Genomic DNA, 22744 nt, shown 5'->3' on the forward strand with positions numbered 1-22744 from the left:
GCAAAGCCATTAGCTTAGCATTCAGTTCAGAAGAATCTAGGATTGAACAAATTTAATTCAGAAGATAACTTTGTTGTAATTCAACATGGTATTCTTTTTCCTCCTAGAAAAAGAATTTAGGACAGTTCAAGGACCAGTTACTTCAGCAGGTTTAGCCTGTGCAACATAGTCAGTAGACTGCTGCTAGGTTAGAAATCTCTAGTTGTTAGAATGGAGAAAAGTTTAGGCTGAAATTTGGGAACAGTTCACGGATAGATTTGGAAAGGATTTCAATAATCTTCCATGGATGGCAAGGAAACAACTCCTAAAGAGAAAAGGTAACAATGTTATTTCTCCAGAAACTGTTACTGAGAACATCAGGAACCAAGTTGAAAAACTGTTAAGATCAATGTGAATGGTCTATATTTCTTTTTCATGCAATAAATAGTTTGTTCTGCTGTTAATGAAAGTCTATAACCTCATGATGAATGTCTCAGAACCATGTTAACCAGCTAGATGACAATTTATCAAGCCAGGTTATATTCTGGGAGCAACCTTGTCTAGTGCTGCCATCAAGGATCAATTACAGCACTACAAGTTAATTCTATCAAAGTGATTATCTGTAAGTTTCACATAAAAAAACACTATTCAGGAATTTCAAAGGTTAAAGTAATTTATTAAGTGACAAACATTAAAAACATATGCCTTTTCAAAATATACACAAGTTACTTTAGACAATATTAAGTGAAAAGATGAAAGCTGCAAGCCATTAGATTTGCAATTAAAATCAATACATTTACAGGTGTTTTGTGCAGGATAATATTGCAGAACATCATTTTATCAAGTAGAAGCCAACATTCTCCAAAAAAATGTCAAGAGAAGGAAAACAAACTGAATTTAGAATAAAGATGTTCTAAATTCAGTTTGTATTAAATGAGAGAGAGAGAGAGAGAGAGAGAGAGAAAAAAAGACTTCATGGTGCATTGGCAAACATTGTTACAAGTGTACAAGATAACAGACAGTTTGGTTAACATTAACTCTGTGAACCATTCTTGGCTTGGGATGGTAAAGGTGATTGATGAAAAAAAAAAAGTGATGTTTGCTTAAAATCAGGTTACAAATGTAAAGATTAGCTATCTAACATTGTAGCACAGGCAAGGTTATAATAATTTTCTTCCTGGTTTATAAGTGTAGAAGCCAAAATTAGGTCACCAATAGGTTCATATGTAATGTTGCAATACATGCATTTTCATAAAATCCACTAAGCTGGCCGATAGGTCTACTGAATTGATCAATTGTTCTCTTGAGTAACAGTCTTTGTCTGCAAGTCACAGAAAAAAGAAAAATTAAGCCTATAAAAACCTGTCAATTCTAAGTTGTTATTGACTTAGTTTATTGCTTAACAAAATGGGTTTTAAAACCCATATTTTTCAAATGATGGGCTAAAATGGAGGAACATCCATGACGTTTGTATTACATTCATGCTTTGTGGACAAAGAACAAACATGTACTGTGCCTTCTGCCATTTTGACATGTGGAGCAATTCTAATTGGCTGAAGACTAACATCTGTTTATGGAGAGGAGCTCTGGAATTGGCCAGGTGGGAAGAAAATCATCCACTCAGCACTGCTGGATGGAGAGATTGTCACAAATTATTTGGCCAGATCACTGTTGGTTTGGACACATTTAAAATTAATAAAGTGAAAATCTGGTATAAAGCAGCATAAATTTTGCCCAACTTTCCAGGAAATCCAGAATGGTCAACCATTAAATTAAATGTTAGTTTACCTTTTGAAACATAAGTTTCCAAATTTTACTGTAAAGCTGTACAATGAAAGGATTGATCATGGAAGATATTACAGTAATCAGTTAACATGCTGGAGGCATTTGGAATCCTCCCAAAGGGAGTTGGAGGATGGGAAATTTCTTTGGGCCGATAAAGGTTGGAATTAAGTCAGAGGCATGGTTTTCCCATTTGGACTCAAACTTTCAGAATATTACTAAGGCATAGATTGACTATTGGGAAAATTTAAACTTAAAAATATTTAAAACAAAGCAGCTGGAAAGAGTTACATATAGTTAATTAAGGACCAAGTTGACTTCATACTGAAATTCCAGTGTGTTCATTTGCTACCTTGAAATATGAAACAAATACTGCAATGCAGTGAATACCCAATTATATGTAACTAGATACAAAGTACAGGCTGCACCAATTCCTGTGACTTTTGTTGATGTCTGCAGAATAAATTGGGTAGCTGTACCTCAGCATGAACAATTCTGAGCCCAAGTTCAGAGCTCACCATTTAGCAGGATGAAAGTTACACAATTATGTCAACAAAAAAAAAATCATACATCTTAAAATATTCAATTCTTAATTTGAAGCATTAAAGATAATGCATAATGGTGAAGTTACACCATAAAATTACATTAAGTCATGCACCAACTTTTCAGCAGGCTTATAATACTAGTCCCAGTAGGAGTCAATACCAGATGGGAATTTCTACAAGGACTTTATTATTTAGTACTGCATGCATTTTCTTATCACCAACACCTCTCTCCCACCCCCAAAACATTTCAAATCATACAATACTTACAGGAGGAATTATTTCCCCATATTTGCTGGTAAAGGTAACGCCTACTTTCTTTTTATGCCCAGTTCTTTCATCAAAGCAGTTGCAGGAGTCAAAGGGTGGACTATACAAATGAAGGCTGACTGCCACCTCTGTATGACTCAGATTTTCAACTCTGTGCACCCCAAGTGAATCTGAAAATGAAACAGCAATTTAGATTAAAAGATGAAAATATTGGGGCATACTCAGGTCTGATGGTACTGGTGGAGGAACTACCATTTCATTGTCAAAAGTTTAACTGTAATTTCTAGGAATTGACTTGAAGTTAATTCTATGCTATTGCAAGGATACTTTCACTTAGAAGATTTTTCCTTCAATATAAAAAAGGTAGCCATGAATTTTAAGTAGTTTGAACAGCAATCAACTGGAGTCTGGGTTTTATTCTCTGCCAACCCACAAATAAAACTTAAGGGAAAGGTAACCAATAAGCCATATGAAACAAAACAGGCTCAAAACATTGGAGAGATAGTAAGAATTTTCCAAAAAAACCCAATCTTGAATGGGATCTCTCAAACTTGCATTCCAAAAGAGTTGATTTCTTGTTCTCAGCACTGATAAGTGCATGATGAAAAGCTTTGGCTTTCAGTCTCTTTAGTACCTCACTCCAAAAAAAAAACAAAAGCACCATTTCCCTTAAGTTTCATTTAAAAAAAAACAAAGTTTCAGTTAGATTAATCATTTGTGTATAGGCCTGGCCTCAAATCAGACAGGTTCACTTAGAATGCAAAAGGACAAGATGAAACAACTTTTTCCACCTCATTGGTCTGCAGCAATTGAAAGAACCAATTCCACATGTCTTTTAGGACTTGGCCAGCTGAGAAAAGAGTGGCTTGGTAACATTTATTTTGCAGGTGGACATGGAATTCCTCACTCAGTAAATTGCACTAATACAATTCTCAAATGGTTCTTTCAAATGGTGGGTTCAAATTGGAGCACAAGTTCATGAGGTGGGGATTGTACGTGTTGATCAGCAGGAAAAAGTTTCTTGACCATCCATCCATGACTGACATTGTAAGATTTTGAATCAGAATGGAGGAGTTACAGGGAACTTCCTCCTGACTATATGCCATTGTGTTGCCAACTCTGGAGTAGCAACCCTCAAAAGGGATGAGATATCCATGGATGGAAACACTGATAATTAGTAGATCATATGTTAAAAAGATTTTGGGGTTGTTAACCTGGCAAACTAGGGAGCCCTGGCTGACAGCTAAATAGGAGATTCAGAGTCTCCTCATTCGAGGAGGTGGCTTGGGAGTCCATATACTGGGTGTAAATAAAGGGTAAATTGGTGACAGAATACCAGCCTCTGCAGTTATTTCAGTACAATTCTGGACCATGACAAAAGTCAGGTTGGTGTTTACACAAAAACTTGAAGAATGGAGGAGAGCATTAAAAGTTGGCTTAAATACATTGAGATAAGCTAATTCAAAAACTTTAGAATACAGAAGAATAAAAATGTTTTGTTTTAAAAAAGAAGAAACATTTCACAAGATAGGAACACAGGAAGAATTCCCCCTTCATTGCCCTAAAACAGTGGGCACAGATGTTGTAACAGAAACCTTAGGGCAGATGAGTGTCCTAAAAATAAAGGAGTAGGCTTGATTGAAGAACAAACCAATTCTGTTGACTATGATTTTGAATAGCTCCATTTGAAATTAGCTCAAAAAAGCATCCTACGGTTAGGAAAAGTAATAGCCTTGGATGCCTTTAAGGGCTTATGCCCAAAACGTCGATTCTCCTGTTCCCTGGATGCTGCCTGACCTGCTGCGCTTTTCCAGCAACACATTTCCAGCTCTGATCTCCAGCATCTGCAAACCTCACTTTCTCCTGCCTTTACACAGCCCAACAAAAATAAAAAATATTAAAAAGGTCAGGTACACTTTGGAAAATGTAAAAATCATGCTGTTGATACTACATGAAACCTAGAGAGGCCTAGTGAGGAGAACCTTATAACAAATCAAGTCAGAAGGGTTTGGTAGCTTCAGTTATTAAACAACAGTATTACGTTAGAGGGGTGTTTCCTGTATAGATTACAGAGCAAGCAATCTCCTGCAAACTTAAATACTATGACACATTATGGTACATTTTGACTGGCAAAAAAAATGTGATGTGCCCTCAAGAGCTTGGGAACTGTCATGATTGGAACAGATTTACTATGTCCACACCTCTTAAAATTCAGAAAACAAAATGGATCAGCAATTTTCAGTTCAGAAACAAAACTTGTTCCACAGCCACTTGCTGTTTAAATAGCCATTATTTGTATTGCCAAGAGGTTTGTTTTGGCAACTGAGGCCATTATGAACATTGGTCAGGATTTCAAATGTGACAAATCACTTATCCCAGCAGCAAGCTGTCCAGTTTGATTGACAGTTTTGTGGACAGGTTAGGGATCATCGGCCTTTGATAGATTACTGGCTAAATCATTTGTAAAAACAAGCCAGTGACCAGTTAAAGGGGTGGGGAGGGAAAATACCAAATAGGATTAATTTCTTATAGGTTTAGAGGTGATGTACTCCTGAAAGTTTGATTAGGTTTGGCTTATATTTGTCAGCATTGAAGATGGAGAGCTGACTGTTAAAATATGTCAAAAAAATTCTTATTGGAATTCAGGGTGGGTACGGGAAGGTAGTGTCCCATTGTGGGAGGGTCTAGGGACTAGAGGGCATAATCTCAAATTTAAGGGGAAAAAAAGTGTTACCCATCTAACGATAGACATGAAAGAGGGTAGCAAGTTTCTTAATGACTTAGCCTTCTGCAGCAGGAAATAAAGTATATTCAAAATGGAAACATTTAAATTGGTACAGGAATCAGGGTTATGAGAAGGCAGGGATGTGGAGTTGAGGATTCAGATCAACCAATGTCATTTAAATGGTGGAGTAAACAGAATTGGCTGGATGGCTTATTTCTGTTCATACGTCTATGGTCTTGCAGTTTTAATTTTAAAATATGCCATTGCAATTACACATTGGCTAACCAGTTTTAACACTATGCTGCACACCTCTGGACCATACAAGAGTTGAACAGAGGTCTCTTGGTCAAGATGTATAGACACTACACCACTCTTCCATTGTAATTACATGGTCTGAAGGCTGGAGGTCATAATTATAGGGCAAGTGGCAATGGAGGATATAGTGATACATGGATATTGAAAGAGCAGTGAAGGGTTAGGGTCACAAGGCTCATTTGAGTCAGTTAATCTTGGCACCATCGTAATGTGACAGTGCCATGAACACTTGACTGTTTACCTCTAGGGAGACAATGTGGTAAATCACAAAGTAATTGTAGGTTTAATTAAATAACTTTAAAAAGTTAGTTACCCACTTACTCAAGGTTCAACATGAAAATCCAGCCTCAAACTAACATTAATTGGTCAACACTTCAATAAAAAAAATTGTTTTTCACCAATATAAAATACTTTCTCTACCCACCAATTAAAAGAATACATAAAACAAAAATTTGTTACTGCAGAGACCCAGGTATGTTCTGGGTCCTGGGCCCAGATCCTACCACAGGAGACAGTGGAATTCACATTCCACTTAAAAAGAAACAAACCTGGAATTAAAAGTCCAAATTCAGACCACAAATCAATTGTTGATTGAAAGAAAAAGCCCCATCTGAGTCACTAATAGCCTTTAGGAAAGGAAACCACCATCCTTACCTGGTCTGGTGTATAAGAGAGTCCAGGCCAACAGCAATGTGGCTGATTTTCAACTGCTGTGATTAATAAAATCTGACCCAGCCAGCAACAGCCTCATCCAACAAATGAAAAAGCCAAAAAAAAACCTGATGAAAAAACTTTAATCTCAGCCACAAGTACATATTTGAGACCAAATGAAAGCCTTACCATTGATGTAAGTACATTGATTTTCTTGTAGAATGGTCTCAAGCTTCTTGTTCAGTTCTTTTCCTTTGCCATCAGGCCAGTGAAAGAGTGTTTCCTTCAACTGCCCCTGAAGCAGTTTTAAGAAGCAGTGGGAATCAGCATGATCATGGATACTGCTATAATGTGGAAAATAAGAGATTCCAGTATTGTCAAACAATGGTTCTACAAATCTTGATTAAAAACAAATCCTTCTGAGAGGAATACAAACTCAAATCAACCGAATACTCTTTTTGCTATGAAAAACCAACTTTTTGATTAGGATCAGTTTTTACATTTCAACCATTATTTTAAAAAGCAAACAGACATCATAACAGTGTACTCGAATAGTTAGATAAAGTGGCATGATGTAGCTTTGATACTATTTCCACCATTTCTCAAAAATATGGTATTAGGAGGAACATTTGAGGCCATGGACTTTCCATTGAAAACGAAAGAAAAAATATAAGCAAAAATAAACAGTTTGTCATATTTTTTGCAGCTTTACCAGAAAAAGAAGTCAGTCAATCTGCCATTGCTCAACACAGGGTACACAGTCACAAAAAGACAAACTTTTGGGAAAGAAAAAACAAGACTTAAATCAAAAGCAAAGTCATTTAAGAAGTAGCCAAGCAGAACAAGCTCAAGTTAATAGAAAGGAAAAAAGTTACAATGCCAGGTTATAGTCCAACAGGTTTATTTGGAAACACTAGCTTTCATAAACTACCTGATGAAGGAGCTGCACTCTGAAAGCTAGTGCTTTCAAACACCAGGTTATAGTCCAGCAGGTTTGAGATTTAAAACTTTGTACATCCCAGTCCAACACCAGCACCTCCAAAATCACGAAGCCCAAGTCTTTGATCAAAACAGACAATTAGTAATATTGTTCATGAGAATTAGTGGTGTAAAAAAGTAACCATCTATATGCTTCCAGTTACAATCCAGCCACAACAAAAGCAAGAAAAGCCAAACTTTTAGGTGTAGAAAAGGACTGAAGTGATTTAATAGTCACAAACAAAATACTCAAAACAGCATACCTTCCATGGCCTTCGCCCCAGCATAGTATCATCAGATTAAACTTGCCATTTCCTTCATCAACTAGATTTCTTGTGTACCTGTAAACAGGGAAGAATTATAATTAGTGTTAAAATCAAAACAATCTAAAGACATTTAAGGTGTTTACAAACCAGAAGCACAAATGTCAATACGAAGATTTTTGATTATGTTGTGCTCAACTGAGTTGGGCATGCAACACTTGATAGAAGATTCAAATATCAACATTAACCTGGAAAATCAACTTTCAACTAAAAGCTATTTCCAGGAGGGAAGATTTCAAAAAAGCCAAGCAAAACAAGTCCAATTTGAACTTTAATTTTCCCCCCTCATCAAAAAACAGACAGACATTCAATAATGGTTCAATGTTCAATTAATATTAAAAAAACAGAATTGAGATTTAGTTGAAAGAAGTTTTCCCTCATTTATGATTCTAGATTTATATTGTACAGAAACCCTTTTGACCCACTGAGTCTGTACCAAAGATTTACTATGCACACTAGATTGTTTTTCCTGCACTAGGCCCATATCCTTGAACATTATGACAGATGAACAGCACTGACAGACCCTTTGTCCAATTCATTCATGCCGACTGAATATCCTAACCTAATCAGTCCCATTTGCCAACACTTGGCCCATATCCCTCTAAACCTTTCCAGATGCCTCTTCAGTGTTGTAATTGTACTAGCCTCCACCACTTCCTCTGGTAACTCATTCCATGCATGCACCATGCTCTGCATATAAAAGATGTAAGGGGCAACTTTTTCATCTTTCCCCTCTCACCCTAAACCTGTGCGCTCCAGTTCTGGACTCTCCCACCCCAGGGAAAAGACTTAGATGATATTTACCCAATCCATACCCCTCATGATTTTATAGATCTATAAAAGGTCACTCCTCAGCCTCCAATGCTCCAGGAGCAAACAGTCCCAGCCTATTCACCTTATAACAAATCCTCCAACACTGGCAACATCTTTGTAAAGCTTTTCTGAACCCTTTCAAGTTTCAGAAGATCCTTCCAATAGGAAGGAGACCAGAACTACACACTATTTCAACAGTGGCCTAAGTGTCTGGTACAGCAGCAACATGACCTCCCAACTCCTATACACTGACCAATAAAGGAAAGCATACCAATTGCCTTCTCCACTGTCCTGTTTACCTGCAATACTACTTTCAAGGACTGTGAGCCTGCATTCCAATATCTTTGTTCATCAAAATTTCCTAGGACCTTACCATTATGGTCCAAGTCAATAGACAATAGGGCAGAATGGCCTCCTCCTGTACCTTCGAGCCAACACCACCATTCATTATGATCATCCTCCGTATCCTGTTCCTGCCTTATCCCCATAACCCTTGATTCCACTATCCTGAAGAGCTCTATCCAACTTGTTCTTGAAAGTATCCAGAGACTTGGCCTCCACAGCCTTCTGGGTCAGAGCATTCCACACATCCACCACTCTCTGGGTGAAGAAGTTTCTCCTCAACTCTGTTAAGGTTTGCTTTCCCAAAATACAGCACCTTGCATTTATCCAAGTTAAACTCCATCTGCCACTTCTCAGCCCATTGGCCCATCTGATCAAGATCTTGTTGTAATCTGAGGTAATCCTCTTCACTATCCACTACACCTCCAATTTTGGTGTCATCTGCAAACTTACTAATTGTACCTCTTATGCTCACATCCAAATCATTTAAGTAAGGTGACAAAAAGTAGTGGATCCAGCATTGATCCTTGTGGCACTCCACTGGTTAGAGACCTCCAGTCTGGAAAACAACCTCCACCACCCTGTCTACCTTCAAGCCGGTTCTGTATCCAAATGCCTTGTTCTCAATGTTCCATGAGATCTAACCAGTCTCCCATGGGGAACTTTGTCAAATGCCTTACTGGAATCCACATAGATCATGTCCACCACTCTGCCCTCCATCTTCTACCAAATAATCAATTAGAGACATGATTTCCCACAAGGCCTCATTGACTATCCCCAGTCAGTCCGTGCCATTCTAAATAGGTGTAAACCTTCTCCATCAGGATTCCCTCAAACAAACAACTTGTCCACCAACATTAGGCTCACCGGTCTATAGTTCCCTGGCTTGTCCTTACCACATTAGCCAACCCCCAGTCTTCTGGCACCTCACTTGTGACCATCGATGATACAAATATCTCAGCAAGGGGCCCAGCAATCACCTCCCTGGCTTCCCAGAGCTCTCAGGTACACCTGATAGGTCTGGGGATTTATCCAGCTTTATGCAGAGATATCCAGCACTTCCTCCACTGTAATATGGAGATCTTTCAAGACATCACCATCTATTTCCCTACATTCTATATCTTCTATATCCTTCACCACAGTAAACACTGATGCAAAATACTCATTTAGTATCCGCATCTCCACACAAAGGCTGCTTTGCTGATTTGAGGGGCCCGATTTCTCTCCCTAGTTACAAAACCTTTTAGATTCTCCTTAAACCTGTTTGCCAAAGCTATCTCATGTCCCCTTTTTGCCCTCCTGATTTCCCTCTTAAGTATACTCCTACTGCCTTTATACTCTGGGATTCACTCAATCCCTCCTGTCTAGACCAGAGATGCTTCCTTCAGGGACATTGGTTTTTTAAAAAGTTGGATCCCCACCTCATTTACCCTCCTTGGGTGGGTACTCTAAACCCCAACCACCCTGAGCAAAAAGGTTTCTCAAGTCTCCTCTAGACCTCCCTTTCACTAATGAGTGATCATTTCCCAGTCATCAACTCTTCAAATTAAGTCGATCAGCTTCTTTCTAGTCACCAAGTCCGTGCCCCTTGTAATCTGATACAACTTTTAAACAGAAACCTCAAAACCTCTCTGCAAAGAGAGCAACCTGAGCTCATCTAGTCTCTCCATAGCTGAAATGCTCCATAGTCATATGGAAATATACACACCTGTGTGTACAGACATAGTAACCATTAAAAGGATTGGTTTTTACTAGTGTAAAACTGAAAAGCTATTTTCAAAATCTTTTTAGTTGTGGTCTTTATATTCATAATAAAATGAAAGAGAATTCAAAATAAAAAACACATTACAAAAGGATGCCTACGTGGAAAACATCAGGAATAGGCAAACAGGTTTGGGCTCTGGAGAGAAAAGCGAAGGGGGTGGGGAAAGAGGAGAAGTAAACAAACATTGACTTGTTCTGGTGGTGCTTTAAAAATACATCCCATTTAAAATCAGAATTGGGAAGAAAGCTCATTAGCCAGAGACTAGAAAGTGTATATGCTAAGAGCAAAATACTATATATAGTTATTGAGAATCTAAGAAAAACAATTTCTCAACAGATGTTGGCACCTGCTGAATATTTTCAGCATTTACTGCTCAAGAATCTGACTTGTTACCAGAGACCACAAAAAAAAGTGTACGAGCCTGACAGTACGCATTAGCAGTAAGTGAAAGACATGACCAGGACAATTATATTATTTATATATAAAAAAGTTATGCAACAATAAACATTGAGGCAGGAGTGGGGAGAGCAAACAGCTTGTAAAGCTTGCAAGCTTTAAAATTTCACAGCTCATTTATTTTTGGCTTCAAGGCTTTCAAATATATGAGTCCAGAGGAAAAATATTTTGATTAATTTCCCCAGTATAAAGTGCAATCAGCACAGGAAAGGCAGCTCATTGGTGAGTAACAGATATCTAAGCAGCAAATTTACATAGTCTCAAATTAGGGGAATGGCAGAAAGGCTCATACCTGTGGAGTACACATCCTGCTGTGGGCAAACTCCTCATTAACCAGGATGTTAGAGAAAGTTTTAGTGAATGAGTTAGTGAAAGAGAAAATGTAAATAAGGAGCAGAGAAAAAAAAGCTTAGTACGGTGAGGAATCTCAAGAACAGCCCAAAAGAAAAAATAAATACAGCCCTATTGTAGGGTGCTTGGTAATTGGAGGAAATCCTAGTTTTCTTCAAATATTGCTCCACAGCAACAGCTCAGGTTTTGAAAAAAAAAAGGATTGTAAAAGCTTAGTATTTAGAAAGTGTAATGGGAGCGGTTACAAGAGAAAGCTAGTTTGATCGGTCAGACTGTTACATCTATTTGAGTTACTGGGAGCTTTAACTGCTAATCGAGTTTACAATATAGGAATACTAAAACAATTCACTAGAAGGCTTAGAATCGTAAAGTAGGCAAACAGTACCTGACAGGTCTTCAGCTGAGACAGCCACCTTTCAAAAGCCTAAAAACACACTGTCCCAATCCAAACTTTCTGAAAGCTAACAGTTAGTCACTATTAATTTTTGATCAGAATGGTGAAAAACAAATTTCACTTTTTAAAAATAGCACAATACACATTAAAGTTTAATTACTCTACCCTGCAAGGTTATCCCATTCTCCCACAGGTTCAGCTCAAAGCTGCAGATGGGGGTTAGCGGAGGTTGGGTGTGCACATAAAAAACAAACACTATCACATAGCATACCAAGTAAGGTATCCACTGGCAGTGGAATAGTTCTACATATTAGATTGTAAATTGTGTCAGTCCTGGGGATTACTGTTGTGTAGATTTCTCTCTCCAAGTGCAATTAATAAGCCGAGATGTCTAGTAAATCAGCACTCAGCTTCTGTAACCATTGCCCACACTTTTCCAATAGGAACATAGCAGTTCCGACAGCAGAGGCAGGATATAGGTCAGGACAGTGCAAGAGTCCCAATGCAGCTGATTTCTGCTGAAATCCTTCAGTGGGCACCAACTAGCATCTGAAGCCTTCTGAAAGAGAATGGCCAACTCAAAACTTGGCCAGACAACAAGGGATGCCGAATGCAATGGTTAAGTAAAACTCAAACATGAAATCGACTTAGTGCAACAGCAGCCAGCTGCTAATTATTAGCATAACCAAAAAGGCAATTATTCTGGATAAACATACTCCAATTTATCTACTAAACAAAGGCAAGCCAGACAGAAAGGCACCAGGTACTGCTACACAAAGCAACTAATAGTAGCATGCTATTTAAATGATTGACTTGTTCCAAACTCTTAAGTGCATCTCCCTGATTGGTCAGGACTATGAAGTTCTAGAACACCATCTAAAAATCATAAAACCAGGGCTGGTCTGCAAGTGTCACTGGGAATTTGGAATCGTCAGAGACCACCATAGTAAGGAGGTAGAGACCAGCTGACTAGAGAATTAGGAAGTATTGTAACCATAAAGGCCAAATAGGATTAGGGACAGTATGTTTAGTAAAAAAGGTTATTGTAACTTTGTTACTTATAAAGTTGGGACTAGAAGAAGTTGCTGCTGTTTACTTACTTATTAATGCTACTTGACTCTGATCTGCCTATATTGCTCACAAGATAAAGCTTTTCACTATGCCTTGGTAGATGTGACAATAAATTCAATTCCTTTACACTGGTACCAGCTTATGTTCATAATGACTTGTCTCAATGCAAAAGCAGTCACCTGGACAAATAATTTTCTGCTCAGTTGACAGAATGGTTTTAAAAAAGGGAGAGACTACATAACACTGTACCCCCAATTTGCTTAAAAATGTTGCCCCACCCCATCCATCTGGGACTTGTAGGCTTTGGTCTCAGTAGACCAGATCCATTTTCTTGTTATTTTTCACATCTGTCCTTTGTCACCACTTTCACTGCCTTTTGCTCTGGGGTATTCTATGCACTTGCTCCTCTTCTCCAAGAAAACCAGCATTTTCTCTTCAAATAAAATCAACCAAACTTGAATGGTTTCTCCCCAGATGCTAAAAGAAACACCTGAGTTTATCCAGCAGAGTTTGAGATTTCCAACATCCAGAGGAATGTGCTTTCAAACAATTAAGGTTAAGTTTGCCTTATATTTTATGGCCCTTTAGAAAGCCTCTTGAATAGGTTGTGGAAAGGGCAGATCAGAGCAGGACTTATATACTTCATGATAAAAAGGTCCTGGGGAGTGTTGCCAACAGAGACCTTAGAGTGCAGGTTCGTAGTTCCTTGAAAGTAGAGTCATAGGTAGACAGGACAGTGAAGGTGGCCTTTGGTACACTTGCCAGTCAGTGCATGGAGTATAGGAGCTGGAAGGTCATGTTGCAGCTGCATAGGACATTGGTTAGACCACTTTCGGAATACTGCATTCAATTCTGGTTTTCCTGCTGAAGGAAGGATGTTGTATAACTAAGATTCAGCAAAGATGTACAAGGATGGTGGACGGTTTCAGCTATAGGGAAAAGCTGAATAGGCTAGGGCTGTTTTTCCCCAGAGCAGAGGTTGAGGAATGACCTTATACATGTTTAAGATCTGAGAGGGATGGGTAGTGGGAATAGCCAAGGTCTTTCTCTTAGGGTAGGGGAGTCCAAAACTAGAGAGCACAGGTTTAAGGAGAGAGTGAAAGATTCAAAAAAGGGACCTAAAGGGCAACTTTTTCCATGGTGTGTGGAATGAGCTGCCAGAGGAAGTGGAGGCTGGTACAATTACAATAATTAAAAGGCAGCTGGATGGATACAAGAATAGGAAGTGTTCAGAAGAATAAGGACCAAATGCTGGCACATGGGACTATATTAATTTATGATATTTGGTTGGCATGGAGGAGTCTGTTTCTATACTTTACTGTTGCCCACAAAATAACAGCTTAAAAACAGTTTTAAGCTTCAAGTGCTTTCTTCAAAAGGAAGTTCTCAAAAACAACAAAGGTACTCCAGGCTTTTCACATGTGCGTATGCATTTAAAATGAAGGACATTCCTATATTCCTTTTACATGCAAGTATCCTTTTGTTTTCTTGAAGGTGTGAAAGAGCCTATTTATAGGCAGCTTGCAACATTATACAAACAAGAGAAGACCACTTGGACCTGCTACACTGTTGGAGGGGATATTGAAGCCAAAAAAAAAAGAGCTGGAAAATCTCAGCAAGTCTGGCAGCATCTGTAAGGAGAGAAAAGAGCGGACGTTGCGAGTCTAACTGACCCTTTGACTTTTGTCAAAGCTTTGACAAAGGATCAGTTAGACTCGAAACGTCAGCTCTTTTCTCTCCTTACAGATGCTGCCAGACTTGCTGAGATTTTCCAGCATTTTCTCTTTTGATTTCAGATTCCAGCATCCGCAGTAATTTGCTTTTAAAGAGGGGATATTGGCTGATCGGATTTTAATCAGAATTTTCATTCTTGTAGAATCACCAATCACCTTTCAGTCCTTGGTAAGGAAGGATGACTTACCTCTGCCTTAAAAGTAGGCATAAAATTCTGTATCCATTGCCTTTTAAAAGGTACTGCCTCCCTTGACAAGTAATTGGCTTGACACTAGAGGACTGGAGTCAAGTCTGTATCAACTAACCACTACCTTTATTAGTTTAGCTAAAAACATTAATTCATGCCATTGGTTAGGAAAACAGGCATGCAATTCAAAACAACCCACAAATCAGATATTCCCAAGAACAGTCAAAAATGAAAACTAATACCAAGAATAGAACATCTCACTGGCCAGGGGTTTCTTCCAGACATTGGAGTCTTTTCTATACTGAAAATGTGGGTTCCACACTAGTGATGTTGCTCTCTGGAATTTCTGATAGTACATGGAAATTAATCATCCTTATCTTCCCAAACTCTCATCTTGTTCTAGTTGGTTCCCCTGCTTATCTGACAGGGGTGTCTTTCCAAAATAGGCTCACTCCAAGGACACCTTTATTTTTGCACCAAGTGAAGATTTCCCAGTCATCCCTCACAGCTGAACCAACTTAAACCAGCAGCTTAGGCTCAGGTAGCTCCAGTTCACAGCTACTGTTTTATGTGAACAGACTCTGGTCAACAATGGTAACGCCAAAAGACTTTCAACCCTCAAAAGGGTTGAAAAGTTGAATGATATGGTCATCTTCAATACTTTTTGCTTAGACACAGCATCAGTAATATACATGCTAGTCACAGCCAAGACAGAGGTTAGAACATACAAGCACACAGCTTCAGTTAGGTTCTTTGTCTTTTGTGCTTGTCTAGTTATTAAAGATTGAAGCCATTGATGAGTTTAATATTTGATAGATCTAATTGCTATATCAGGTAACTGAATTTGTACAAGTTGAGATATGGATTTTCAGCTTGTGCAATGAGTAAAATGGATGAAATGGAGCTCTTAAATGCATCATGACCAAGTAGAAGGCCAGTGATAAGAGACTAAAGCTGGTGGTATAGCTGAAGACATTTACTTTAACTAAGCAACTGAACGTCCTCCTGGCACTGGTCATCTGTTTTGAGCAGCTCCTAGTATCTGCTGTTAGAGGGAATGGGAAATTTTTAATGACAGTGTGCTGCTGAACAACAGGTCTGCCCTTTAGCAAGCCCAGGGATATGCAACAGTCACGCAATGTGGAGAATAAAAATGCAAAAGTGTAATTAGTTTTCAGGATTTTTGATTGTGAACTGAAAGAGAAGAAGATTTAAAACAGGGCAGTGGAAAGAATTGCTACACCTTTGGGGGAAAAACAGTTACTGAATCTCATTATGTGGGGCATTTACACTGCTGCTTTGTTTAAGCAGTTGGTAGGGGCAGGAAACCAGCAGGAATGCACAATGATTTTTGGCTAGTAACATAGCTCATTGAAGCCAAGTGTCATCAGCTTGACAACTATTGGAAGCTGGGTAGCTGAACAGTGTTTTGATGAATATAGAAAACAGCCTTTGGACTGCCAGGAGGGGCTAGTTGTGGGTCATTGCATTGAAAATACCCAAAGTTAGATTTTTCTCCCACCAGTTGTTCCAAATTGTTGCCTCCAACTAGCAGCTGTAGTTTTTTTTCCCTTTCTATTCGTTTATTGAACTGGAGGTCACTGGCTGGGCCAGCCTTTATTGCCCAAGGTGGTGAGCTGCCTTCTTGAACCAGTGCAGTCCATGAGCTATAAGGAGACCTACACCACTGTTGAGAGGATTCCAAGATTTTGAACCAGTGACACTGAAGGAACAGGAATATATTATCAGGTTAGCATGGTGCTTGTGTGGGACTTCCAAGCCTTGTGTTCGAGCTTCTAGATGGTTGTGGTGATGGGTTTATAAGATGCTGTCAAAGGATTGTTGAAAAGAAGGTTAGACTTTTAACTAGGGGTATATGTTGATAGTTCATTGCTTGAGCTTAGAATTTAGATAATTACAAGAACATATCCATATTTGCCATTAGTTTGATTCAATATGGACATCAAAAATCAAGGAGGGAATGTGCACCGTGGGCAATTTTCTCACTTCTACATCAAATCTTGCCTTATATATTTGTACATCTTGATTCTGTTAGAGATGCTACAGTCCATTGCTCCTTGCTCATTCAAGGTTTTTAATTTTAATGCCTGTCCATCTCATTTTTCAGTGAAGGTCATACACCCAAAAATAATGATGTCAGTTGCGGTCAGGTGGTGGTTTGACTAAGAGTACTACAAAATGTAGTGAATGACAAACTGAGTAAGAGTACTTCACAAGACAAATAGCTTAAGAGCTGTAAGAAACAGACTCAATTTAAGCTTAAATGAGAACTCTGTGGGAAGCTAGAGAAGTGATTGCTGGGCCTCTTGCTGAGATATTGTATCATAGATAGTCACAGGTGAGGTGCTGGAAGACTGGAGGTTGGCAAACATGGTGCCATTGTTTAAGAAGGGTGGTAAGGACAAGCCAGGGAACTATAGACTGGAGAGACTAACCTCTGGTGGGCAAGTATTTGGAGGGAATCCCGAGGGACAGGATGTACATGTATTTGGAAAGGCAAGGACTGATTAGGGATAGTCAACATGCCTTTGTGTGTGGGAAATAATGTCTCAAACTTGACTGAGTTTTTTGAAGTAGTAACAAAGAGTATTGACAAGGGCAGAGCAGTAGATGTGATCTATATGAACTTGAGTAAGGCATTTGACAAAGTTCCCCATGGGAGACTGGTTAGCAAGGTTAGGTTTCACGGAATACAGGGAGAACTAGCCATTTGGATACAGAACTAGCTCAAAGGTAGAAGACAGTGGTGGCAGTGGAGGGTTGTTTGTCAGACTGAGGCCTGTGACCAGTGGAGTGCCACAAGGATTGATGCTGGGCCCTCTACTTTTTGTCATTTACAGAAGTGATTTGGATGCAAGCATAAGAGGTACAATTAATAAGTTTGCAGATGACACCAAAATTGGAGGTGTAGTGGACAGCGAAGAGGATTACCTCAGATTACAACAGGATCTGGACCAGATGGGCCAATGGGCTGAGAAGTGGCAGATGGAGTTTAATTCAGACAAATGAGAGATGCTGCATTTTGGGAAATCAAATCTTAGCAGGATTTATACACTTAAATGGAAAGGTTTTCAGGAGTGTTGCTGAACAAAGACCTTGGAGTACAGGTTCATAGCTCCTTGAAAGTGGAGTCGCAGGTAGATAGGATAGTGAAGAAGGTGTTTGCTCAGAGTATTGAGTACAGGAGTTGAGAGGTCATGTTGCGACTGTACAGGACATTGGTTAGGCCACTGTTGGAATAGTGCGTGCAATTCTGGTATCCTTTCTATCAGAAAGATAGTGTGAAACTTGAAAGGGTTCAGAAAAAATTTACAAGGATGTTGCCAGGGTTGGATTTGAGCAATAGGAGGCTCAACAGGCTGGGGCTGTTTTCCCTAGACCGTCAGAGGCTGAGGGGTGACCTTAGAGGTTTACAAAATTATGAGGGGCATGGATAGGGTAAATAGGCAAAGTCTTTTCCCTGGGGTCAAGGAGTCCAGAACTAGAGGGCACAAGTTTAGGGTGAGAGGGAAGATATATTTAAAAAAAAAAAAAAAGACCCAAGAGGCAACTTTTTCCACAGAGGTTGGTACAGGTATGGAATGAGCTACCAGAGGAAGTGGTGGAGGCTGGTACAATTGCAACATTTAAGAGGCTTTGGATGGGTACAGGAATAGGAAGGGTTTGGAGGGATTTGGGCCGGGTGCTGGCAGGTGGGACTAGATTGGATTGGGTCATTTGGTCAGCGTAGACGGGTTGGACCGATGGATGTTTCTATGGTGTTCATCTCTGACTCTTCACTATAAAGACAAGGTGAACTCAGCAGTACAGAAGGGTTTTCCTAATACGATAGGGCGTGTTTGTGGTTTGCAGGGGGCAGGTATCTGATTCTGATTTGAATAGCACTCTAGCCAACTTAGTGATGCCAACAGCATAGGTTCAATTCCTGAATAAGCTCAGTTCCAACAAAAAAGGAATCTCCCAACCTTTCTCCTTGCTGGAGGTGTGGTGACCCTCAGTTTAAGCCCCCTGTCTGAGAACATAATCCCATTGTCTGGTAGGGTAATGGCTGCTTAACCTTTAGGGGTAAGAGAAGGCCATTCAAACCAGTTGCACCACCTGTTTTATTTACACTGTGGGTAAAGTGGTATTGAGGGAGAACAGAAATGGGGGTGGGGTATAAAAGCAGATTAGCCATAATTAGTGAATGGAACAGTAATCTCTAGTGATGAGTGCCTAGCCCTGCTCTAAAATTTTATATTTCGATAAGATAACAAACATTCATATTTTGTTAGCTTTGTGACTTCCAACTTTAAAGCTGACTGTTGCCTACCAACCTGCTAGATTGGCTTTGTCGGGACAAGTAGAGAGTCAATTGCTACATATGACATCTACAGTGACTCCCTCAGGATATATATGCAAGAGATTCAGTGATGGGAATGCAATACAACAAAAGTAAAAGAGCCAATAAGATTCAGGCTTGTTGGCCATGATCATTTTCTGGCTCTTGCACAGCATTAGTGTTAGTTGCCACATTTTACCCCAAAACTGGTCTGTTACAGTGATGTTCTGGAACGAGTGATTGGCCAACTATGACCGACTTCCTTTCCATTGGTTAAGACTCCAGCTAGCCTAGAGCTCCCCTGCAGTCCCCTCCCACTGAAGGGAATCTCTGTGCTCCCTGCCACTAGTCAGTGTTCACCAAAGCCACTCACTTCAAGAATCCAGTTCTTGTCCTCATATCGGAGGAGGGATTAATTACTGAAAAATTTATTGCCACCAGAGGTGGTTGATGGTCTTGTGGTGCTAAACAGTCAATGACACCTGCCTTCACCTTCTGACTTCAAGTAGACAAGTGGGAATAATCATTCTTGCTTTATGGAAAAATCATACCCAGGAAAAGTAGTTGGCAAAGTTTCAGCTGCACAAGAACAGCTTGATTTTAGAAAAAAGTTGCATAGCTGTTAAAAAAAGGTGATCCTTGCCAAATCTTTAACACAAGCTGTTTTCACTTCCTACACTTCAGAAGATTGCAGACCTTGAATTTGGATCCATTTGATTTGGGCCTGACGCACACAGATCTAACTTGAGATTGGTTCAGGCACAGTACATTTGCATTTCACTTGTTCAGCCTCATGACCAAATAAAGTAGATGAAAAGGTAAAGTCACCATAGTCCTACTGGACTATGATTGCTCTCATTACAGAGATGACTCATGATGGTTTAACCAAAGCATCAACACACCCCACGTCAGGAGAGAGGTTGAGAAGGAGAATCCTTCATTGTAAGTCTCAGCTAGCACAGGAATTGAACCCATGCTGTTGGCAGCACTAACCAGGAGGATACACTTTCTTTTAAAAGAGTTAACCACATATACACAGCTATGATAGACAAAGTGATTGGGTAGGAAACTATTCACTAAGCCTCAGGAAAGCACTCATCACCAGCCACCATTAATAACTTTCCACTTCTGGCCAATCTTACCTATTCATCTCAAAATCTGTAAAGCTAATGAAGTATATAATTTTGTAAGTTTAATGCTGAGGTATGATTATTCATGAATACAAATCAATTTTGTGCCACTTTTTAAAAACAAAGTGGCAGAAAAGCAAACAAGACTTTGCACAGCATTAGGTCTCCAGACCAACAGTAGTTTGGTGAACCTCAACTGGGCAGTCTGCCTCCTTCACCGCCGCTCCCTCACCACCAGACACCTGGAGGAAGAACGCCTCATCTTCCGCCTCAGAACACTTCAACCCCAGGGCATCAATGTGGACTTCAACAGTTTCCTCATTTCTGCTTTCCCCACCTCATCCTAGTTTCAAACTTCCAGTTCAGCACTGTCCCCATGATGAAGGGTTTATGCCAGAAACGTCGATTTTACTGCTCCTCAGATGCTGCCTGAACTGCTGTGCTCTTCCAGCACCACTAATCCAGAATCTGGTTTCCAGCATCTGCAGTCATTGTTTTTACCTCATTGAAATTGGGTAAATTTGTTGCTACCGAAGACAGATCACATTTTGGAATGCAACTACAATACTTGCTTCACTGTGCAAATAATGATAACAAAACAACATTCTAGAAAGTCAAGGCCCACCCTCTGCAGATTTGCACTACTTCAGCACCAGTGCTAAGAGAGAGAACATTGAGGCAAGAAAACAACAAAAAAATTTGAACTAAAATATTCCAAAATGTCCAGTAATTTTCTAATTTTAAAAAGTTTTCTCAGGCATAGTACATAGAAGTTGCCTGTTCCCACCATAAGTCATCAATGGAAAGTTGCAAGAGAAAAAACATTCCACAACTCTTACAACAGCTACTTAGGGCCCTTCCAGAAGTTTTTCTGGACACTTGTCCCTCTCGTAGTAAAACCACTAAAGCTGAGAGACTACAGGTCAAAGGTCACATGGCAAGACCCTTTTTAAAAGCTCCAGTAATAAGCAAGACTTAAAGTGTTACTCTCAATGAGAAGGGAGCAGAGTTAACAGTTCAAATCTGCCAATTTTCATTGTCACCGACAGATTAAAGATAATACAGTACAGCTTGGCAATGTATTGTTTGTTTACTTTAGGTCTTTGTTCAAAGATTTGCTGTTGGCAAATTAGGTTTGTTCTGTTTCTAGGACTTAATCATAGCCTTTAGGAAAATTCCATTTAGCAATAACTTTAGTTCAAACTGCAGGAGTTAGAGTTTACAATTCCAGACTGACACATTCCATAAGTGGTACAAGAGTAGGGGAGGGGAAAGAGAAATATAGAATAGTATTTTAATAAAATCATCGTACCTTTTGAGTGTAAGTCCCCATGGCAGAAGGGAAGAAAACACGAAGTGAAGTGTAGCAATCAATCATTAAATACAAACAGTTTTAAAGAAACGAGTGCAGGCCACGGGTTACAAAAGTACCCCCTCGGAGTAAGAGTCATTTTTTTCTAAAATCTGTAAGAACATACAGCAATACTATTCTTTGACGTTTGGGGAAAACAGCGCGGAATCCCTGCACATTTACACAGAAAAAGAAAGTGTCCGGATCTCTCAGAGGTTCAGCCTGGCCAGTGGTCACTGTTCTGGCCACAGGCCTGTCTCACACTGCGGCTCTCTAACAGGCTCCGACAAGGGGCTGAGTATTTACCACAATCAGCCCCCTCACCGAGGACAATGCTGATAGCTCTTCCCTCTCCTATCCCTCACCTGTACTTATCAAACTTCGCGTATTTCAACCATTCTGAAGGGTCACTCTTATATGATTCCAGCATATCCCGCACCTCGTCCACGTCAATCTTATCATTCTCAAAAATTTGATGCAAAGCCCGAATTAAATCCGCCAGACTCGCCGATTTCAGTTTTCCTGCCTGCTCCATTGCTTCTAACAATACGACTCCCCCTACAACTCTACAAACCAGCTTCCTGCTATTTATCGATCCAAGCACTGCAGGACCAACCACCATTCAGGGGAGGGCTTAATTTCGTTCACTGAATAATTTAGGTTTTCCAACATTTCAATACATGACGTGGAAGACATATGAGTTGATAAAGCAATGTAGTTGCATATTACCATATATAATGAAACCGTCATCTCCCTTAGATACATTAATAACGAATCTGTACACAATCACCCCCTTTACGATAAAAGATGTGACTGGGAACGGCTAAAGTTCGCAATGTAATGAGATGATTTAAATATGCATTACACAGCTGTCAAAGTCACAATAACAATTTGTACTTCTAAAATATGTTTAACAGAGTGGGACAGTCCATGGCACATTCATAGAAGTGTTACTAAATACAATTTGATATTGAGACCCTGAAGAAGACATTATGACAGGTCACCAAAAGCTCGGTCAAATAGGTGAGAAGCAACTTGAATGAGGGGGGAAAAAAATTCGAATTCCAGAGTTTAACGCTCAGGTCATAGGAGATATAGCCACTAACATTGGGTAGTTTGAAACACGTAGTTAGACAAGATTCTCTCCACAATAATGTTTCACGGCCCTTCGCAGAAGCAATAGAAAACAAATTATGATGCCAATTATCCATGAAACGATTAAATAGGAATCACAACTTGCAAA

General features: G+C 39.5%; 1 protein-coding gene across 1 annotated transcript; it reads right to left on the bottom strand.

Annotated features, from left to right (window-relative positions):
• Positions 1-1062: 1062 nt before the first annotated feature.
• On the bottom strand, positions 1063-22123 carry cdo1 (cysteine dioxygenase, type I). Its single transcript, XM_043711090.2, has 5 exons — positions 21867-22123; positions 7506-7583; positions 6454-6608; positions 2574-2743; positions 1063-1300 (listed from the first exon to the last, which is right to left on the bottom strand). The coding sequence occupies exons 1-5, from the start codon at positions 22121-22123 to the stop codon at positions 1271-1273; spliced, it is 690 nt and encodes a 229-aa protein (XP_043567025.2). The 3' UTR covers positions 1063-1270.
• Positions 22124-22744: the final 621 nt, after the last annotated feature.

Source organism: Chiloscyllium plagiosum, unplaced genomic scaffold (assembly GCF_037043375.1).
Source record: "Chiloscyllium plagiosum isolate Xiang-an unplaced genomic scaffold, Cpla_swu_hap1 HiC_scaffold_2, whole genome shotgun sequence".
Lineage (NCBI taxonomy): Eukaryota > Metazoa > Chordata > Chondrichthyes > Orectolobiformes > Hemiscylliidae > Chiloscyllium > Chiloscyllium plagiosum.

Bases quoted from the DNA above. Each gene is read 5' to 3' on its own strand.
- cdo1 (XM_043711090.2), bottom strand. From the start codon at position 22,123: ATGGTGGTTGGTCCTGCAGTGCTTGGATCGATAAATAGCAGGAAGCTG. The intron at 7,584-21,866 runs GTGAGGGATAGG...CCCTGTTTACAG, and splicing joins GCGAAGTTTGATAAGTACAG to GTACACAAGAAATCTAGTTG. The intron at 2,744-6,453 runs GTAAGGCTTTCA...TTTCATTTTCAG, and splicing joins TCAATGTACTTACATCAATG to ATTCACTTGGGGTGCACAGA.